This window comes from Mastacembelus armatus, chromosome 17 (genome assembly GCF_900324485.2).
Source record: "Mastacembelus armatus chromosome 17, fMasArm1.2, whole genome shotgun sequence".
Lineage (NCBI taxonomy): Eukaryota > Metazoa > Chordata > Actinopteri > Synbranchiformes > Mastacembelidae > Mastacembelus > Mastacembelus armatus.
In genome coordinates, this window is record NC_046649.1 from 21,808,040 (window position 1) to 21,831,459 (window position 23,420).

The window sequence follows — 23,420 nt, forward strand, 5'->3', positions numbered from 1 at the left end:
GAAACGAGAACGTTCCCAACCTGACACCACAACGCACCACCTACGCAAGAATAACTTCAACAAAGTAGCCTGTGTATTTGTGAAAACACATGCAAACTTCCAATTTGCTGTCTTGCTAAAATATGCGGCACTTAACATAAATAAGGGACATCAAAGACACATGTCTAATCCTGAAAGCAAATGTTACAGAATGAACTTGAGAGGAAGAAGCTAAATGTTGTTTCAGGCTTTCAGGTTGCAGCAGACTGGCTCATGGTCATGCTCCTTAAAGCAATGAAAACAGCAGACTGTTCCCAGAGGCTTCTGAAGCTCCTTCAAGCCTCTTTAGTTGTTTTTTGTTTTTAAACCTCTGCAGTTAAATTGAAATTTCTGACAGTGCTATGTTTGAAGGAAGAAGAGGCAATTAAAAATGAATTCCACTGGATATTTATGCAGCTGCATGTTGTTTTATTTTCTGTTTCCCCTTGGACCTTCAAGTGCAGTGGTGCTGGGGCAATGGTACGTTTTATGGCCCCAGGAGGAGCTGAGAGGGAACAGGGGCGGTGTCATCCTGGTATTCTCATTTAGATGATGAAGAAAATTTGTTGTGTTTTTCACTGGGGTGTAAGGAAGTGACAGTGCCAGAGTTAAGAAACTGACTTCCTCTTGACCAGCACAAATTTCCCCATGTCTCTCCCCCTGTTGAGTCAAATTTAAGCCTCATGTTATATTACTCTCCTTTGGTGTTAGTGCTACTTCGATGACATTCCTCATCAGTCGCTGTTTTAATCTCTGCTAAGCAAAGTTACATCCAAATAATCTAATGTGATACAGATGACCATGTTTTGGACGTGGTGAATGCAGTTGAAATGTGCTGGTCATGTCTCATTGACTTTTTGTTCTCCTGTTTCAGCCAAACAGCCACGCAGCATTTACAGAATGGTTCATATTAAGCAACGAGACTCTTAAACTCTGACAAAATAAACAACATTCGTCCACTTGCTCCCTATTGGCTCCCAGTTAGTTTTATAACTTTGGCACTGAAAACTATAAAAACAATTATATTTTTGAAGTCTTGGTCCTGAGACTCTGGATCAGTTTGCCTGAGGATCTTGTGATAACTGGTTCTGTACTAACTATGCACAGCTGTTCTAATTACAGATGTTTATGCATTTTAAACTATTTTTAATGTGTGCAGGAAGTTTGGTCTTTGATTTATGTTATGATTTTAAATTCATGCTCACTTTAAATAGTGTTGAAAGTCTGAAGCACTACCTGAACTTGCTAAGATGTTTCTATATAAATAAAGATAATAATAATTCTTCTGATCCTTACAAAAGAGCATGAAATAATAGAGATGTCCAGAAATCCATCCACTCCTATGCTCCAACAAACCAAAACAATAACCACCACAGATTCAGTCTTAAACAATCTGTGATCTCAACAGTAAAACGGTCCATAAACATTACCAAGCTGAGAGAAAAGAAATCTAAAACTGATCACATTTGAAGTTATTATAGTGTGATTGCCATTTTAAAAAGAGCGTGTTGGTGTAGGAAGGAAAAAACATTTTCCTTGAATCTCAGTTTCTATAGTTGTTGCTTTGATTAAATCTCCAGAGTGCTTAAGCTATGATATCACTTCACGCTGCCATTCCAATCCCGTAACAACAAACACTGTCGCCTGAGCTTCCCTCCCTCCCATGGTTGGCACTGCAAGGTCTAATTCACTTCCTGTTCAGCAGGGGGGCAGACAGGAAACAGGAAACATGCTTGCTGGTTCTCTCACAAGGTATATTTTTCTTATGATTAGCGATGTGGGTACAAAACATAAAGGCTTTAAGGACTCTCTGTCCCCGGCACCTACAATGCAGGAATCCATGTCTGGGGCAACATGATTCGACACAGGGACACACTGTACAGTCTGACAAGTAACACCTAAATATAAAGACAGTGTTCATAATCACATAAAGAAGATTATTTCTTTCAATTCAACTATTGCACTGGAGCTGCTGAATACTTACACGGTGACTAATATGATATTGATTGATCATTTTATCTATGAATGTAAACACGCAGTCAGGAGACCATTTACAATAATATATAATGAAACAAATCACATTTGGGAAACTGGAACTGGTAAATTCTGGCTCAGTGAATAAAAATTGATAAAACTGTATTGAAATGATTTGGAATTGTTGCTGTGGCCTTCAGTGGGGAGTTTTCTCACAAAGCTTGAACACCCCAAAGACCCCAAGGTAAATAATTAAAGTGCATGTGCGGTGAATGAGTGAAAACTCTAGAAACCTATTCTAAATAATGGTGTTCATCTGCACCAACACAGCATGACATTAGGGATTTAAAAAAAAAAAAACAAAATCATACAGTGACAACCGCAGCCCAATGAATTATGAATCAATACGAGCTACAGCACTCGAAGTACACACAGGCTGCTGGGGCCATCTGGGGATGCGTGAAAACCATGACGAAGACAAGCCCGTTCATTCAGCTGTGGATAAACTTCCCTGCACTGCCTGCGTTTCTGCTACGCTGCATACGCTCCTTGAGCGGATTCAAGTTTCCCAAATCCATCTCAGGGCTACGACACTCTCATTCATTGATCGGAGGAGGATTGGGGAGCAACTCAGCACAGATCTGCACTGCTGAGAAATGCTGCTGCTGACAAGATGCAGGCTTTTAGAACATTCTGGCTTACTTGGCTGACTGTCACTGCTCTGGACTTTGCTTTGGATTATAAGTTTCATACCGCTGCTTGGCCGCTATAGATGAATACAAACTAGATGTGGGAGAAAAGGGATTGTCATACTAGGCTGGGTGAATATTTTAAAACGGCAGCTGAAAATCCTGGACACAGAAGTTCTGAGATGACTGTAGGTAGAATACTACATTAAAAAGACAGGCAAATGGGTAAAATGCAGAGAAGTGAAAAGCTGGCAAAAAGGTGGTATCGACAAGAGAACAAAACACAGAAAGCAAGAGAGGTAGAAAGGTCATGGAAGACAGAAAGAGAGACGGATATTCAAAGGTTTCCATTCACTCACTGCCCCCTCTGAGTAATTCCACATTCCCCTGGGAATGGTGCATTGTGTCTAGCAGTCGGCGAGCTGACATTTACTGCCTGCCTTCTGTTGCTGTGATTATTTTCTCCTCCAGGTGTGATAGCCAGCCTGCCATCTCTTTGCAATAATGTTGCCTCAGTGTTACAAGAGCTGGGAATGCGAGGCACAATCAGGCCTGGACAGACCTTTTACTGAAATACCATAATTGTGCCGTGCTTTTGAATTGGAGGTAAAAAGGTTGCTGAACCATGAATGGCAGCCCATCACCTCGTCTGAGCAAACATGGCATCTGAGTGGGATTGTGACTCCAGTGGGATTCAGTACTGTTACAGAGCTTATTAATGATTTTTTTCAAGCAAAAATACAAGACAAAGAATTAATAAACCAATTATTTCAGAGTGCAGATGCATATATTCACCCCTACCTGTCTGCAGACGGCGGCCGGTCATTGCGGGCCTTGCTGACTTGGGTGTAGAGGGAATCGGAGTGCTGGTGCTGGTGGTGTGGATGCATGTGGGGGTAATCGTCTCGAGGGCTGTGGGGGCGGCTGTGACCACTGTCCACAGAGCTGTTCAGCGGGTTGATTCCAGCGTACGGATGCTCCTCCTCAGAGGATCTCTCCGATGTGCGGCTTATGTCCAGAATCTCAGCGTAGTCCCGCTCCCTGGCCTGGCGCTCCCTGAGCTCCCTGGTCTTGGCCTGGATCCTGGTCGTGAATAATGAAGAATGCACTGACGCTAAACTTTCATAAGTCACAGCAAATATTGTTCTGTGCACTGCATTTTGAAGGCTGCGCTTCAAGTGTTATGATACAACTGTGGCATTTGCAGTTTATAGATATATCCACAACTGCAGAACTGTACTTTAGTGTGTTATCCTTGATAAGTACTGTGTAGGTGTATTTACGTGTAAACACAACAAAACTTAATGGCCAGAAAATGCCATATTTACAGCACGTTTCATTTCAGATGACATTTCCATATTAACCAACCATTAGAAGGCTGACAGAAAAATACCTCTGCGTAAGAAATGGCTGCCTCTCGATTATCTAATTAGATATATTTTACACTCACATAGGAAAAACAGGCAAAACTAAACTAGTACTATAAGAAATATATGAATGTCACCGAAATATTTTATGAATTACAGTTAAAACTGACCCATGGGAAACTGAAACTTTTCCAGTTTGTCAGAAAAAGACCTTTTTGTTGTTTAGGTCATACAGTGTACACGCTGTAAATCTCAGATGTCATCTTAACAAAACACCAGCTGAACCACTGCCACATCTGCAAGTGATTGTTTATTGTGCCTTTTTAACTTCCTATTACAAAAGAGAGGATATGTGGACTATTTATGCTTTGTTCCCCACTGAATATTACCGTAAATCATCCACGTTATACAACAAAAGCACTTCATATTCGCAGAGTGCTGCTAATGTATAGCCACCAACATTTTCTCCTGCCACCTCTCTCACTCACACACACAACAACTACCAGAAATCACACACGCATTCTTTCTCTTTAGGCCATTATCTTGTGAATAACTGGCAACACCATTTTCTACAGCAGGGGGACTACCTATTGCACAGCCCTATAATTACAACATTGCTAATTATCAGAGCTTTACAACTACCAATTATTATGCTGCTCTCTTTTTCTCCAGGCCCCTTTTTAATGGTAGTGGGAAAGCAAATGGGACAGCCGCAGCGGTTACAAGGTAGGGGGTGCAACTCTACCGAACACTCAGCGGGCTAAAATCTGAGATGCCTTCTCTAGAAAATTTGCATGCTGTGCATAATGAAACAATGCGTCAAATAAGAAGGGCTCCCAATTGGAGGGTGCAAAATCTGGTTTAACAAAAAAACAAGGAGAAATACTTAAACGAGGCTGGTAATAAACTTAAAAACTTTACCAGCTCCCTACTGAATCCGGACAGGGGGTAACAATCTTTTTAGCAAAACGCATACTTACTCCAGCAACTTAACCCATCAGATGAAAGCTTGTGCATTTGCAAGCTGTGTTGGCACTATTTGTGAACTCAGCAATTATCTAATAGTGCAGAAGGAAGCTGGGCCCTTGAGGGATCTATCTTTAACCCAGAGGAAGTAGTGTTTTCCATCACAGAAAGGAGCAGAAGAAGAAGTTGGAGCAGCTACTGATTATATACACAAGCACAGTGGCTGATAAGATAAGGCCAGACATACCAATCCAGTGGTTGGCCTTCTCCATCTAACCCTTTTCCATAATGAGGCACTGGTCAGGTCAACGGGGCCAGTTGGGTGAGAAAAGACATGACTCTCAATTCTTAAGAATCAAAGTATTAAACAAAGAGTAGTGATGGTAACCTATATTGGTATATTTGGGGTGTTTGAAATACAGTAAATGTGTTTTTTATTATTTCTGTGTGGAAAATGACATTTGATTATCTGAATCATTGCAGATTCGTTTTTTGTTGATTGGCTAAAGGATTAAACAACATTTTCTGCACTCAAAGCTAACTTCACTGTGATAACTACACAGTTAATCAAACAATTAAGATAAAGCACCATTAAAGAAGCAGTCTATGCGCCTCCTTTAAGGCCTATAGACAATGGGTATTCAGTGGAGTCTCTGTCAACATGGCAAGACCTTAAAAAACAACATGGCTAAAATTGTTTCACAAGCACAATTACGTTGATTGAAATGGGACAGGAAGGAAAACCACACTTGGTCTAATCATTACCCTGTCATTCCCAAAATATTTACGCAAGGAAAACGCTGTTTTCTTTCTAGCAGCAAACCTTGATGAGAGATGAAAATACTCACACCATGAAGGGTAAATAAAAATAAACAGCAGGAGAGAGGTAAGGAAACATTGGGGAAAAAAAAGAGGACAGAACCAGCAAGGAGACAGCAGATGAAAGGGCAGAGAAATCGCAGGATGGGACATTAACGTAAAAGAAACGTGTTTGACGAGTGACCTTTCTACCACACTGAACCAGAACAATGGCCCATTATGTGCTATTGTACTCAGTGTGTAATAAACCTTCCTTTTAGCGGTAACACTGACACAAATGATAGACTGCTGTGAAAGGCAGGAAGTACATGAAGCGAGAAGGTCCAGCAGGATAAGGTGGCTGTTGAAAGACCATATGCATTGATAACATAGATATCAGCAAATGTTTTATGAGTTGGTGACAAGTAGCTTTAGATAGTTTGGAAGCACTTACTCTGTGCTCTAAGGGATTTACTGCAAGATCACGCACAGAAACGAGTCAACCAGCTCTGCAGGAATTTATTGTACATATGTGCGTACAACACTTGTGTGTTTTGATCTATGGCACTTAAACAATTAGCTAATGCAAGGATCCATTTTGCATTAGAAGAGACGAAGTGATGTTGAGCAAGAGGAGTAGTGTTTCTAGGTGAAGGGAAGTTCACCAGGACAGATGACTTAATACACTGGAGTTGATGCTTATGTTCTCCTCAAATGGCCTCACTATACTGTCTGGACTGCCTTTTTAGATGTGTTTGGCTTGCAGCTGGTGTACATCTGGGGAAATTTATCTATCTGGTCAATCACAGCTGGATTAACCACAGCCTCTGGTAGTGGCTGATCAATAGGTGTTCTGCAGCGAGGTGCTAAAGCTCCCAGTGGAACCTTGAGAGAGCAGCTTGGCGAACAACAGCTAACTGGATCGTTTCTTAACGCCAAAGTAGCCAGACTCGTCCACATCCTCAGCGGGATCTGCCTGTCAATATCAGTGCACTTCAGCTAATGGTTAAATACAACTGGGAAGCGTTCTTGTGCTTTTTGGGTGGAGGAGTCAGGCTCTGCCGGAGGGAGTCAAACACAAAGCGCTAAAGAAAATAATTAATGTATTGACTAAAGAACTACTGTCAGACAATCCCAAGACAGTTCCTGCACTGTGGATGCACAGAATAGCCATGATTACCTGCATCTGACTGATTTTGTTTCTCATCTGACATATTTTTTCTCATTTCTCTCAGCTCTTTGTTGAGTCAAAACCGTTTCACACCGACAAACACAAACAAAGAACAAACAAAAGCAGAAAATGTCTGACCCCTCTAGTATGCAGCACTGGAACAGGCCCTGCACGGTGACAGATCATGGAAGAAAAAAATATGTGTAAACTAACGCTACACTTTCTAAATACTCACCTACCTGATAGAAAAGGTATAACTTAGTTACAAATACATTTAGATGATGTAATGTTTGTGTAGTGGTTCCAGAAAGCATTAAATCGAATTTTATTTCTTTCTTTTTTTACATTTTGTAGTTCTGAAGGCTTACTCAAATGATATAACATACCAACGAATGGCACAAGGCAGAAAATGTAAACATGTCTCAGTCGTCTAAAATTGTTTAAACTGCATCACAGTAATAAATGAAAGCGACTTCGACATTTGAGGAGAAGAAATAAACGTAGAGAAGCCATGGATAGGATTAATATACACAGAGCCCATTCTGAACCTTTAACGATAACTACTGTAACGACCAAATCATCTGATGTGGCATTTGCATTAACCTTATGCCAATTAAAAATGAAGTTGTGGCTATTATCATATTATTGGACTGTCTGCTCTGAAGGCATAAAGAAAGAATTACAAAACAAATTTTCATAACGAGCAACTGCGGGGAGTAATGACTCCTGCCCCTACACCAAGAGCATGGGAATTAATTAGTTGGCAGAACAGTAATGGTTTTGGCATTTATAAACTGCCACCCTCAAAAACTGGCAGAGTGCCCGCCTGACATTTAGTTTGGTGAAAAGACACGGAGATACAGAACATACCTGTTTTATTTACAGCAGAATAAATTCATTCATTCATTAATGCTAAACACTTCCTGAACTGTACACACCTCTGAGCATATACTTTACTGTACTTTGCTCTTTCAAATTAAAGAATTATACCACAGTGGTGCTATATCAGTAAGAAACTACTGCTGGAAGGCTAAAGGCTAAAGCCAGTCAATGTCAGCCCTCACTGAAATGTGTTGCTCTAGAAAGATGTGTTTATCCAAGCAAGGAGCCCGACCAGATGCCACAGCCAGAGCACATTTTGTCGTCCACTAGTTTAAACATATCAACTTCACTAAGTAGAGTCACAGAAGGCTGAGGAGGGCAAAGGAGGGAGACAACAAGGAATTTATATTGGATTTCCACTGTTTGCAGATACCTTTTAAACACATTGTGAGAGATCCCTAAAAGAAAATGCATCATTTTATTCATTAAGTTCACAAATCAGATAAAAGGATGCTCACCAGCACCGAGCAGAAATGATGCTACGCTGTGAAGACCTACCTCTCCTGCTCCATCCTCATCTTCATCGTCTCCTCCTCTGAAGCCTGCATCTCCTCAGGCCTCCACTTGCTGGAGCCTTTACGATCCATCTTCTCTCCCGGTCTTTCATCCTTTCTGTGTTTTCCGAACCTGGGACAAAATAAGACACTCAATTAATATATAACCATTAGTATGTTTATGGACATAGGTTTAACTAGAATAATATTTTTTAATTTATTTTTTGTATTTACAGTTGCTTAGTTAATTGTTCACGTCTTTGTTGTGGATTGGAAAGTAAGACACCCGCCTATTATCTTAATCAATGAATAAGCAGGTTTGCTGATAAAATGCAAGAATTTCTCTTAAACCAAACCGCTGCCTGCAGAAACCTTGACAGTACCGTTTAATGAAAATGTTGAGTGATCGCAAAAACACAACAGGTACAACTTAACAGTCAATCCGGGCATCAAATGAACCATGTGAAAAGTGCTTCTCACAATTTCTAACCCAATTCAGTTCATTTAAAGTTGGGAAGTGGTAAACGAAGTGGGCACAGACGTGGCCCATCACAGTAATTATATTCATAGAGAGGGAGTGGCGCTTAACGAAATAGGAGCCATTGCCGAGATATTTCAGCATGATTGACTTAGTATAAAGCTGCAGCCTGTTGAAGAAATGACTTTGGCACCGTGCTCGCTTCCACAATGAACCGCCGTGATTATTCGCAAGGAAATTGGTCCGCAGAGAATATCTACGACTTCTAAAGAGACAACGCTGAGAGAAACCAAAGAGACGTGTGTGTGTGTGTTAGTGTTAATGAAAGAGACCGAAGACATTGAACAAGAAAAAAGAACATGCCCATGAGAAACTAAATGAATGAAACATTAGGACTGAAAACTACAGTGAAGAATACAAAGACAACCTCAAGAGGTGTGTGTTTCTGTGTGTGTGAAAGTCACTGAAGAAAGGGGCACAAATTAAGGTGAAAGACGAAAGACAAAGTGCAGGAAAGAGAAAGTCGGAGAATTAAAGAGAAAGACTACATTCCCTAAATATAAGAGGATGGAAAAACAAGTAAGAAATACTGAGATGTGAGGTGTGTGAATGATGTGCATGGGAAGCAAAACAGAAGAAAAAGAATTGAAAACAAGAAAATTAAAGTAAATCAATGGGAAAGACTAGGAAAAATAAAACAATCAAATGAATCTGCAGAGAAAGCCCAGTGGTGTGAATGTGTGGGAGTGTGAAAGAAAGAAGAAAACAGCAATGGGTGGCAAAGGGTAAAAATAAAAATAAAAATGAATGAAAGGGAAAGAGAGAAAAACACAAAGGCAACTGTGTGGAAAAGAAACAGCAGACAAAGAATACTGAAATGGAAGAGACAATGAAAATAATGAAGAGAAAACGAATAGAGAAATGATTCGTACATGTGAATCGGAGCCTGAATGAATGAAAAACGAGACAAATTTCACGCAGAACTTTGGAAAAGAGCAATAAAAAAGCAAAAGAATAAGAAAATGCAACACAGGTGAAGATCCTGCTGCATGGACCCACTGATGTTCTCCAACATTTCTTGTAATATGCAGAACTAATTCCATTGGACCATATCCCAAAACACAGCAGAATTTGTGCCCAGGGCTCAAACTACTCTTCGTCCTGTGTAATGTCCATAAAACTTTTCTCTTAACTTTTACGACTGATTCAGTGAAGATGGTCAGTTTATCCTGAGTAATAATATTCACTTAAATCATTTCTGGAAAACAGAAAACAGAAACGAATCCTATCTTGCCTTGAATGTCATGACATGTAGAAACACACAAACAACAACAACAAAAACTGAGCTGAGGAAAACCAAGATAGAAATAAGGAGGAGAAACCACAGTATGGGTGGGGGGCCCAAAGACTAGGGCCCATTACCTGATTAATTTAACTGCAGCCGTCTGAAAGAGTGACGGCTCACCATTAATGCTAAGAGCAGGAGCGATCTATCACGACGAGAGATAGTTGACAGTTTCTCTCTCCACACCACTAACTTTCATTAACGGCCCCTTAAAAAACAGCCTAACGTTCCATGTCACATACACACAAACACACACACACACGCACACCAAGATTTATGAGCAAACGGGAAAACTTTGAAGAGGAGACAGAGTATTAACCATGACACCGGGGCATTTATTAATCTCATATTCCAGGCACAGTTAGGCCCACTTTGTCTCATGAGCCCGACGCCATCGATAAGGAGGCTTTGACGGGATTCTGCGGTTTCAAACATCAACTTCAAAATGTCAAGGATTCAGCTAATTCAATTCAGCAGACCATGCACGTGCCACTGCTAACACCTGACAGCACAAACAGTGAAAACAAAGTGTGTTGGGTGTTTGGGGGCATGTTAGATAAGCAGCCCCACTAAAATTATCATTAAAAGGTCAGTAAACTGCCCTTAAGATAGGATCACAATGTGACGGCAACCTTGAAAATATCAAGTGATAAAAGCAAAAATTTGTACAAAACTGTATTTATTTCACTTTTATATAATTTTTCCATTAAATCCATTAAATGTTATTGAGTGAAAGATGAAAAGTTAAAAACACTGCACTACTGAAGAAATCCGTAACACCTGATTAATGTAGGCTCTCAGTTTTATTTGAAAGATACTGACAGTTCTCCACAATAAGCTCAGAAACACATTAAAACGTGTAGGTATAAAGAACAATGCTAATAAATTCACTGATTACTTGACAGCCAGAGGTCATAATTTTCATTTCAGTCCATTACCATATAATACACATGCTAATTGTGTGTGGGCTAACATGCTAAGATTAGACTGAAACTGGTATTCAGCCAAAGGAAAGCAGCCAAGTGTTTGAGGTGGAGCTACCTAACAAGATAAGCTTACACGGCACACGCCTCATATCAAACTTTAGATCCTCACCCACCTCGTAGCAATAATCTATGAATAGCAAAGTTATCTCTAGAGTTTTCATCCATTCAATATGTTTTTGTTTTATTTTTTTTTTGCATTGCAGCCTCATAGAGCGACTAGATGTGTCATATGTTACAGCTGCAGGCTGAACTGCATTAAAAAGGTCTGCAGCATTACCCACAGCTTGTGTTGCACATAGCAAACACCTTCTTAGAGAACCCAACAGCAGACAGCGATAGCGGTCAAACCCAGTCCTCACACTGCTTCACTGCGACACATGATGAAGCCTGTCACAGCGTGAGCCTTTTCTAAGTTCAGACTTGTTCACCACAGGAACACACACACACACACACACACACGCACGCACGCACGCACGCACGCATTAAAACCACTGCAAAATTAGCGCAGCCCTTGAATTTCTGGGCAGCATCCATCTTTGCCAATGCCAAGCTAACAGACTGGGTGTTGCTTCTGAGTCCAAGTGATGATCAGAGAGACAGAGAGAGAGAGAGAGGGATGGCTACAAGGTTGGCAGGCTGTTCTCTTGGCGGGGGTTGATGGTAATGAGGCTTTGATTGGGACTGAGTGTGAGGCCTTCGAGACATGAGAGGGTCAGGCAGTGGAGCTCTGTTGATCACACAAACACACACTCAGTCTTCTGACTTCTGTACAGGCTTCCCACTCCCAATCCACCCCTCCTACATACAAACACACATGAAAGCATAAGCTCGCTGACACTGCTGCACCAAAAGACCCTTCACTCACTCATTCTCACACACACACACACACACACACACACACACACACGCGCGCACACACACACACACACAAAAACTTTCTCTCAAACACACGACACTCATCGGGAGCTCTCGACGTGCTGTAGAGCCACTCGGGGGAACTAACATGGGCACATCACGTTTTATACGCTTTTAAAAACAGTAACGTTGTTCTCGACACATCCATCCTGGCTGGTTTGGGCCAACACACACATTTGCATCCTGTTTCATCGTGACATGTTGACACTGACACAAGAGAAACATGAACAATCTGATAACCCCCCCCACCACACACACACACACACACACACTTTTAATAACATATTTATTGCTAAGTGCTCACTGCTGTGGTGTTTGGTAAACTGTAGCTCCCACATATCACCTGTCAATCAAACAATGTGGGTGTTACTGGGATGTTATTGCGGCACTGAGCAACAGAACATGGTGGCCTGTGCAAACATGAAAAATATTCCTACAAAAGGTGTAGTGTAAATTATCTAACACTTAAGTTAATAAACATGCAAATCCCAGGATTTACATGTTTGTGACATTACAGGGTTTACATACAAGAATAATCTGAATATTTGGCTTTTAAAAAACAGCTTTAGCTTATGAATGAAAAGCAACATGACTGAAAGTGTTTGAATATGTAGTTGACCTGTTATCAGTGTTCATAAAAGCAAAGTTAGCAAAAAAAAAAAAAGACAATACGCTTCCATAAGTTCATTAAAAATACATCACCCAGACGTAATTAACTAAGCCTTTGTCGTATGTTTATTCTTAAACCACAGATAATAACTGCATCACTCCCACTGTGGTTAGATCCACCTGAAATCACATGAAACAAAGAAGAAACTGCTGGATCTGCCGTGACTTAACCTAATAATTAATGTTTTAACAGCACTTCCACAGGTTATTCCTTTAACTAGAATATGTGATACGGACTAGACAGACTAGATGTGTTGAATACATCTCGGATCATTATCTTGGAGCACACAGCTGTCTCTGGCTGTAAACACCGGGCAGTCAGATCGAGTTTTGATGAAGCACATCTGATGTGGCCAATATCGAGCCAATCACAGCACCGTAACACTGATGTGATGAAAATGCACACCGATCGTTATCATCTGGGAGGAGAAGAGTGTGTGTCTGTGAGAGCGTGGAGGATAATGACAGTGTGCACAAAACGTAGGAGTGAGTGTGGATTTGACTTAAAACTCTCTCTCTCTCTCCATCCTCCCACATCTGTGCGAGAACAATACGTATCTCTGTGCACGTGTGTGTGTGTGTGTGTGTTCCCTACTAATTATTCCAGAGAGTGTATGAGCATGAAGTGTTTGCAGTTTGTACATGCGCATCCCACAGATCACTCCATTGTGTGTGGTGTGGTGTGTGGTATCACTGTTTCTCCACAAGTAAAGTGGTGTTGTCTGAAGTGATCCCACCTGTTTGTCACTGAGCCCTGCTGGCTTCAACCCTATGGAGCTCGTCAGGGCAAAACAGCTCCATTTCAGCTATTACAGGGGCCACTTCCTACTACCCCCCCCCTGTTGTTGGTACACTCTTCTCTCTTTTTGTGCTTTGCATACTACATAATAGGTTTTAGAGGTCGTATATTTTTATTTATCAGTTAACCCAAGTTTCTTTTTTCTTGTTTTTTAGTTATAAACATTGACGGCGTTGTAGGGCTTAGCCTGGGCTTCATAACAGGGTTACCTCATATATGATCCACTTGGGGCTTCACAAAGAAAACTGAACTGTGACTAAGAAGCTGAAAGCTGAGATCAATGGCTATTTCCACAGTGAAACCTTTAGCCAGAAACATGACTTTATTTTATAGTATGTTTGATCCATGTGCATTTTGACATCTCACTGCTGAAATCTTCCTCTAGCTTACTTGAGCTCTGTCTCTCTTTCCTTGAAAATGTATTAGGCCTCTATCAGTCTGTCCAACCATCTCTTGTCTCCAACAGTCTTCTTTTTCTTTCACCGCTCTTCGCCAACTCCAGCTCAGTTTCTTCCATCTTTTCTTTCTCTCTCTCTCTCCTGCAGACCTCATTACATTCCTCTCAGACAACAGTCACCGTTTCCCCTCCCCTGCCACTGTCACTTTGGCTAATATGATCTACTGTATGGATATGTCACTGGTAAGACCCAAAGGAATCTCAGCTAATCAGATGGAGGGAGGGTAGACCAAATAACCGGGACACCAATAGTAATAAGGCTGGAGAAAGAAGAGAAACTGTACAGACAATGCACTAATAGGATGTGTGTATAGAGGGATATTTCTGTCAGTAGGGCTATAAAAACTTGTTTGACAGATGAAATGTTGGCGGGTGCAGAGGAAGAATTACTAACAGGAAAAGGAACCACAAAGGTTATGTTGTCTAGGAGTCTAATTATAGTTTTCTCGAATTATTTAGCATTGTGGCTGCAAAGCTCAGGCTTGACATTTATCTCACTCCCAGAACAATCAAATACAGTAGCTATTTGAGCTACGTCAGAGCAAAGTGTGAAACAGAAAACATATTACAGGAGGTCCGTAAGTCAACAGGTATACCAGTCAGGTGAGTTAAGGGTCTGATCACAACTCAGGCCTCCCTGATCTCTGACTCACTGTGTGAGTTAAAGTTAAAGTGTTAATGAAAATCTCTCTACTGCACAATGTACTGTACACATAACAACAAGCTCTCATCGTATATTTACTACTTACACCGTGTTCTTTCACAGTTAAAGTTCAGGAAAAGTCTTTGTGTAGGTAAGTAAGTAAGTAAAAAATCCTATGCAGGAAAAGCTTCAACCAAACTGCCTTTAAGGCTTAGAGTCTCTGACAACTCAAGCAGACATACCCAAAGCTCTGCTGCAGGAAACTAGGGTTTCCTTCTTAGACCATTGCTGCATATTTTGAATCCTGACATTAAACATAAAGTCTTGCAAGTTGAGAATAATATTAACATAGATTTACCTGAACATGTCCCCGAGTCCCTTCAGCATGCCCTTCTTGGCTTTTCCCTTGTCTTTCTCCTTCCCTCCATCCTGCTTCTTCTTCTCCTTTCCTCCCTTGTCTTTGTCTTTCTTCTTCTCCTCTTTGGTGCGGTTGGTGCCGTTGACCAGGGTTTTCTCGGTGCCGGACAGTGGGGTCTGGTCGGCCACTGTGGACACAGAGTCTCTCCCAGATCGTGAACTCTCCTCTGTGTCCTCCTCCACTGGGGAAGAGGACAAGAACAAAAAGAAAAACATAGGGGAGAATGGAGAGAATGTGTTTTTAAACCAATGAACAGGTAATTTTAAAATCAATTAGCCTTATAAATGAAAATCAGCAAAGGTCTCATAAAGGTGCAATGATGTCTCACAAGTGCCTAAAGGAGCTCAGTACAATTTATCTGCATTTGACTGACAAGCCCTTCACTACAGTGAGACAGTAACCGTTCAATACATTTCCACACTGACATATTGATGGTTCTATAAGATGTTAATCTTACAAAGATATAAAAAAGGTTTTGTAAGGGTTGAACCGTTTCCTATGTTTCATGAATAGTTTATGAGTTTCTGGAAACTCAGATAGAAAATGTCAGATTACTCGGCCTCTAAAACGGATGTAAAGAAAATAAAATATACAGATGGCACATTGTTGTCTCATTCCCAGTTCTTATTTAATTTTATGAGGACATGACATTTAAGCAAAGGAAAAAGAAAAAAGCAGGGGAAGAAGACCTGAAAAACACCATTTGTGCCTTGAAATTATGCATTTTGCATTGTGACACCTATGAAAATGATTGTTTTATAAACTTTATGCTTGAGTTAAGAGTTAATATATCACTAGATCTGAAAAAAGGAAGTGTGATGCAGGACCGACAGGACAGGACTCTAGTTTTAGTCATTCTCCTGACTCGTCCTCTTTAAGGTATTGACATTTACATTCAGAGTCAGCGATCCGCCATTGCCACAAGCAGTGATACAGTCAGCTGCCAGATATTGAGCATTAGTCCCAGTGCTGTCATTCCCATGCATATTTAGATGAGATTTAGTGGCTGACACTTCATCCGTTTCAATAACGATGTGTGTTAGCAATTATCTTTGCTGTGTTAGTGTTATTTAGCATCATTTAGTAACCCATAATGCAATGTCACTGAAATCGTGTTCCAGGAGTTAAATGCTGACTGAGGTTGAAGCCCCAGGGCTGACGGACACTGACGGGACTCCAGCTGCTGACAGATGTAACACCAGGGCTGTGGTGGGAATAAACCTGTGACTTTTAAGCAGAATTCTCATTAAACACCAGGTGAGGATGAAACACTGGATATCTTACATGTCTCCATGCCCTCATCGTCGTCTTCTGTGGCCGCCGGTCGGTCATAGGATTTATCAATGGCTGCTCTGAAGCTCTCGTTGCAACCACGGCCCCTAATGATACGGGGACGGGGCCTGTGGAAGGGCAGGTCCCCATTGAGAGTTACCTCGGCGACAGCTGTCTGGAGGCTCTCAAGAGAGCTGGACTTCTTTAGGCCAAGTGATGGTCCCACATCCTTTGTGGACGAACCTGACGGGAGGAAACAGAGGAACGTACTGTAGGAAAATTAACCAACAATTTTCACCAAACCTATTCGGTTTATGACGGCCTTTTCAAAGTCGCTATCAATACTTCCAATATGTCTCGCACTGCTTTGGTCTAAGTTTTAAGCAAATAACAAGAACCTATTTAAGTAAAAAGTTGTCCCAGCCTTTGATCTCATTTTTTTTTTTTTTAAATTCTAAATAAAAGTGGACTAAAAACCTACAAGCTAGAATTACTTCAATTCCAAACTGGTTTTATCCTTACATAACCTAAACAACTTCAAACGTTCCCCCATCACATCTTTCACTACAATAGTAAACTCTACAGAATCAATACGTGCACATTGACGTTTATTAAAGCTAAATAAATAAATAAATACAATCAAGGATAAAGGATGAAGTCATGAAGAGAAACATTACCAGAGGAGTCATGTTACAAGATGACTTAACAGGATGATTTAAAAACATGAACTGAGAGAATGAGACACAATTCAATACTAAAACTAACTAGCCGATGTGACGCACAGTGGACAACAGGCCAATTCCTGCCAATTTCAAATGACCAACAGCTAAAGCCAAGTATGACCTCAGAGTCTTCCCAGTCTGTCCACTTTGATTTTATGTCCATGCAGTGAGCTGCTGGGTCATTTCATTTATTTTGTCATAGATTCTGGGGTTTTTACTGCAGCCAGCCACACCAGGACCCTCAGGGTGAACATCCATTACAGATGTTGGTAGCTGTTGTTGACTCGTCTCTATATTTCCATTTGTTGCCTTTTACTGTATGACAGAGGAGGATGATGACAGTGAAATCGTCCTCAAAAAGATTTATTCCATGCGTATGTGTGTGTGTCTGCCAAACATACACTACTGTAGATACAGAACAAATGACAAAATGGAAAACATATGGCACAAATCTGGCCAAAAATATTTGGCCCCTGAGGAAGTCGACAGCTGAAACATTAGGCTTTTCTTCATGTTAGAATAAAATGAAAAGAAGAAAAAAGGTCTGTGTGGTCCTCATTGATTGATCGATTGATTGATTGGGTTGCCAGTACAAAGGTCAACAGGGTTAAAGTGTTTTTCATTTTTGGGATTCAATGTCTCAAACAAACAGGACTCCTGAAGTCTTGCTTCAAGGAACTGTTCCCGTCAGCAAGTAGGTACAACAGTTAGTGTAACACCACCTCTGATCAGTGAACACAGGCTCAGAGGATAATAATCAGCTCTGAAACTAACAATACAATATTAAAACCCGGGTACTGTTTATTTCACCAAGTAAGGAAGCTGATCCAATTGAGTGGATTTGTGAGCGTGCGTTTTCCCGACTGGCTCTAAACTTCATTACACGAGCGACTCCGAATGAAAATAACCATCAGCAAAATAGAAGAAACATGACAACTTAATTAAACTAAGACTATTCGTAGAGCGGTGCCTTTTACAGGCGGTGGACGGCAAACGTAGGATGGTAAGGTGAGGGGGTATGGACGTCGATGGACCAGTCTAAATCTCTTGGGTGGTGTCGCTCGTAATAGGAGTCCGCAAAATGCACAAGGCCTGACAGGTCAACGTGTGGTGTCATGTAGGAGGAGACTGAAGAATAGCACAGTATAGCACATAAATAATTCTATGTACTTTTGACCAATTTCACACTGGGCTTGGTCCTCGGTTTCTTTGTGATCTTCACTATGAATCTAAGCATAAAGTACTTGGCTCATCTGAAACAAGGGAATATTTTCAGAAAATCAGTAAGGGGAAAATATATTGAAATTTATTCAAATGACCTGCCAAAGCTGTAGAATATTCTCAAATATCAAGTCTGGAAAAAGCTTTTTTTTTTTTTTTTAAACCAAGTGCCTTGTTTACAGTGAGACTGACCAAGAAAAAGAATAAAGACAGGAAGAAAAAATGAAAATGGAAAACTGAATACATGCAGAGTGAACAAACTACTGGGTTGGAGGCCCCCCATTCATTCTCATCAGCCTGTCCTGTCCTCTTAACGTCTCACTGAGAGCCAGGCTGATAGGCTTTTCACACTGCACACCCACTTTATTTAAAAGCTTTGCCCGCTGCCATTCACTACAGTCCCACTTCAGTGGCAGTCTTAAAAAACAAAAAACAAAAAAGGATAATTTACACTGTGCTGGAGATGTGAACAAATGGCATTTAGGTACAGACATGAGAAATGTTTTTCTTTTTAAAAGGACCTGACTATTAAATAATTTGAAAATGAGATTTCTTGTGTAATCTTGGTGTGTTCAGTCAGATCTACCTGGTCACTTCATGAAAAACAACACCGCAGCTCTTCTCCTGTGCTTAAAACACACCGAACTTCGAAATAATCAAGTCTGGTAACACGGCTCACACGCAGCACAGTGTCTGACAAAAATTTAACAAGACAGCTAAAGTGATTATTTCAAACCTGGCAACCAGTCAGACAGTTCTGAATAATTTGTGTCAGTGTGTTTGAACAGAGTGATGCTCGTATTCATCTGCAGATAAACGTTCCTATCGTGCAAAGTTAAGCTCCGACAGTCGCACAATAATAAATACAGAGCAGTTATGCAGCAGATGGAACAAGGAGAGGTCAGACTGGGGCTGACACCAGACTCAGCTGGAATTGACAACAGAAGGGTTATTGATTCAGTCTGCACAAAGGAAGTCGCACGTCATTTGATTTCACTGTCTCTATCGTCTCTATTCAGTTCACTATGTAATGAAAAAGCACATTAACCGAAGTTGGTTGTTCCAAAGAACTGTCTGCAAAAATGACATAAACACAAAAACAAAAACAGGGTGATAATTGAATATAGCGTCTTCCAAATCTTAGTGCATTTCCAGTTATCTGGCTTTAATGAAATTACCGGCTGTATCAATTCTTGAGAAATGGATGGCCTAAATAGCTGAAACCTAAAACCAAGGCACACGACATTTTCTATCCAATTTGACAAGCTTTTATTCTGACAAAAAAATGTTTGGGTTTTTCTACAATTTCTTGTGTTATGATGATTCCTAATTAAACAAAAGTGACAACATGACAGTATAAGAGCCACTCCCGAACACATAATTAAATGAAATATTTCTTAAATAGATTCCTAATGTGAACGTTACAGGAATCACATGTTCTCTCCAGAGTTTAAGATGAGAAAATCCGGATAAAGGTCAGCACTTGGCTGCCAACAGTTCAGCATTGTCCTCCGCCAGTGAAGTGTCCACCTCTAACATGTGGCAGCGGCCTGTGTCAATAAACGTCCCAGCCAATCACAGCTCAGGAGACAACGACTAGGATATCCCATTTCTCAGAAATGTCACAGTTTTCAGTTTCAGCAGGTTGGCAGTGTCTCGGCTTTGGTAAATGGACCATGGATCATTTATACGTAGTGAAAAGCACAAAAACAAAACATTAGAAATGTGACACTAGGGGCCCACAAAGTAAAAAGTAAACTCCAGACACTTAAAAAGAACATAAAGTGAAATCTATTAAATATTAGGGGAATTGGATAAGTATTAGACTCTCAATGTTCACACTAACATCCTGCTAAGAAGATTTGAATCTGTACCCTAAGAATCAGCCGAATACGAATGAAAAGGCAGATCACTTTGCTGATCATTCAGACAAGGGTGCTTAATTAAAAATGTTTGATTTGCAGGGGAGGCCACGTAATTATCACCACAAACAAATGCTCTCAAATCACTAACGCATTTTTTAATGGAGGCTTTATAGGCTTCTAGTGACTTTAATTGGAGACCAGTAATTGCAAAATCACTAGTTTTCTCTAAGATGATGACATTTTGAAAAACAGACACTGCATGTTCCTACCTGCCCATATAACACGGAGTCATAAATACCTAGAAGCCATATAAACCAATAGTGCTGCAACGGTCAGTCAGCTGAATTATAGAAAAGGAATCAACAACTTTGCTACTTGCTTCTTAACTCGCGAGACCTTTTAATGTTTGGGTCCATTTGTTGTTATGTTTTTGATATTTTACAGCATAAATGACTTACGTGATCATTAGGAGATGACACACAATAGATCTTTGTAATTTAGGTGTAACACTGATTTGGCTTTGGGATGCGACAACATACCAAGTTTTTTTCTGGTTGTTATCAGATTATGTAACGGCACAGCTGACTCTTCTGCCACCATTTGGCAGATACACCTTCTAAAATATGCAACAATCTCATCCTTGTCGACTCGTGCTGTCATAACATGACAGAAAGTTGGAAACATTCTCCTCTACATCTCAAGGTTGCCCACACACTGTTTCGACAAAAGTATGAAAATACTGATCAAAATATCAATTTCTCCACAACACAAACCTCAATCCTCTTTCCACAATTTCTCTGTTTGTTCTTTGCCTTCACACTTTGCCTCACAACCACACCTACAACTCACTATAACCTGTCTCAAGAAAGCTTCTCTCAAACACTTCAAACTCCTCCTTTCTCTTTCTCTACATGTCTTCCTGCAGTGTGATCTGTCTTTTTGTCCAGGCCGCTGATTTCAGAGGCAGTGCCTCTATTCAGCTGAGGCAACAGTGAAAACACACAAGACTTGACAATGACGGATGACTTGCTGTCAGCTCGCTGCCTTAACCAAGGACAGAGTGCTTTCTCTACTCTCCCTCTCCTCACACACACACACACACACACACACACACACACACACACACACACACACACACACACACACACACACACACACACACACACACACACACACACACACACACACACACACACACACACACACACACACACACACACAACAATTAGTGCTACGGCAGCATCTGAGGCAAAAGGGAGAAAATCAAATCTGTAGTCACCCAACTGCTTTCGCAACCATGTTCAGCAGCGACCTCAAACTGCGGCGAAGAGTCCAAGTCTTTACTCTGCAGACTGACAAATCTGTCTTGTCAGGAGCGAACAAAACCTCAAACACAGACAGCACACGGCAAACACTACATAAATGTAAAAAAGGCTCGAAACATAATCTACAAGCAATCTCCTGAATTTATGTTGGGAGATCAATGGGAGCAATTTAATGTCTGTCATTGTTGCTGCTGTATAATTTGTGTCAGGCTGTGCAGCAGTTATGATTTGTTCTAAAAAGCTACAGAGACAAGTTGCACTTCATTTATAGTTCTTGGCACAAAAACCTCCTGCCTCACCTCCGTAATCTTTCACCAAAAGGTTTTAAACAACAATCCTCAAAGCCCGGACAGTAGAGCCGACGTGACGATATATAAGATATGACATGTTAAGACTTCGGCAACAGGAGGCTCATTCTGGCAAAGTCAAACCAGTGACGATGTTAATGATGTGCAGCTAAAAGTTTGTTTGCTGCATCAGTGTTAAAACTAGTTTAATGCACTTGTGATTATCTGGACAGCAGCTGGACGCAGACAATCAGCTAATTGAAACTAGGGGATGATTTTCAGGGATGGTAAATCCAGAATAATTTACATTTCCACATCACTACCTACATCAACACAACACCAGAGCCACGTCTCCTCAGTGTTTGGCTACTGTTAACACACAAAACCATTTATGTTATGTTACATTAATGCACATTACACTGAATTAACCATGTGAGCTAGTGGACTTCATTTGAAAACCGATACCGATTTAATGATTTCCATGTTAAGTCAGCTTGTTTAAGTGGTTTTGATTTGTCATATCAATCAAAAACACTTCCACCCCTCAGTCCAACCACAGAAATTCACTGTGAGAACAAAAAGGTGATGGCGAGGTTAAGTTTTCCTACACCGGTAAACGCACCGGTCCTTACCTTTGCTGGTCTCAGGACGAGGGGTGAGGTTAATCTCGTCGGCTACTGTTAAAGGAAGGGGGGAGGAAAGAGGGGAAGGATACAAACATTTGGGGTTCAGTTAGTGCTCATGACATTCCACATGCAGCATCCAGGTATAGCACTGCAAACATCACTAACAGCGTCATCTCAATTAGGATCGGATGCCATGCAAGACAAAGAGACAGGGGAGATGTGAAATGAAAAGTGGGTTTGAGGATAGCAATCAGACTTGTGTCATATCAACACGGCACAAAGCAGCAATCTGGTCAGGAAGATTAGATGTGATTATAGAGAGTGCGAGCAGAGAGACTGTTGCTGCAAAAGCAATCAGCGAGTGTTCGAAGCCATTTCAAGGTGAATCAACAAAGTGAAGTTCTTGACTTTGGCAAGAGATGCAGAGTCTGTTTTCATACAAAGAGGCAAGGAGGTGGAATACATTTGAATATAAGGAACATGTGCAGGAATATGTGCTCAAGGTTACATGAAATTGAATCTTTAAAGAGCTGGAGTAGTTTATCAAAAGCCTTTACACACATTTAAAAGATTCCCTAAATGCTGAATTTTCAGAATTCACAGTTAATCCAAAACATCTCAGTATCTATGTGTGTTGGGGAAAAAGTAATTTGTGGAGTTTTGTGATCCAGGGATTATGGTCCAGGATTATGACTCCCTGTATGTTTTATACTGAATGGTTGGGATTCAATGAATCTATGGCTGAGGTAAAGCAATGTACCTGATGCTTAGCGCCACCTGAACAGAAGTGAATGGTACAGAATTCACAGGACCCTAACAGTAAAGCCCATATAAGCCTAATAAATAATTAGGTGAAATTGTGAAAAACACAACTTTTAACATCTTTAACGGGTTTTCTAAAGTCTCACTGAAGCTCTGCTTCTAGACTGAAGGATAAAATATAATAAAGATGGGAACATTTATATGAAGGGTGGAAAAACTAATCCCAGTGACTGGGTGAAGACACGTTCTAACGCTAAGTCAGGCCTTGGTC

The 23,420-nt window shown here is 40.8% G+C and overlaps 1 protein-coding gene across 6 annotated transcripts in view; it reads right to left on the minus strand.

Moving 5' to 3' along the window:
* pard3ab (par-3 family cell polarity regulator alpha, b) overlaps positions 1–23,420 on the minus strand; it is a 191,031-nt gene that overhangs the window by 44,516 nt on the left and 123,095 nt on the right. For 3 of the 6 annotated variants that reach the window (XM_026313169.1, XM_026313168.1, XM_026313166.1), the window contains 5 exons: positions 22,394–22,438; positions 16,354–16,584; positions 15,010–15,250; positions 8,364–8,492; positions 3,483–3,764 (listed from right to left, as the gene is read on the minus strand). In XM_026313169.1, coding sequence (XP_026168954.1) covers positions 3,483–3,764; positions 8,364–8,492; positions 15,010–15,250; positions 16,354–16,584; positions 22,394–22,438 — 928 coding nt within the window. The remainder of the gene's footprint in view (positions 1–3,482; positions 3,765–8,363; positions 8,493–15,009; positions 15,251–16,353; positions 16,585–22,393; positions 22,439–23,420) is intronic. The other 3 variants (XM_026313171.1, XM_026313167.1, XM_026313170.1) reach the window with 2 other exon arrangements.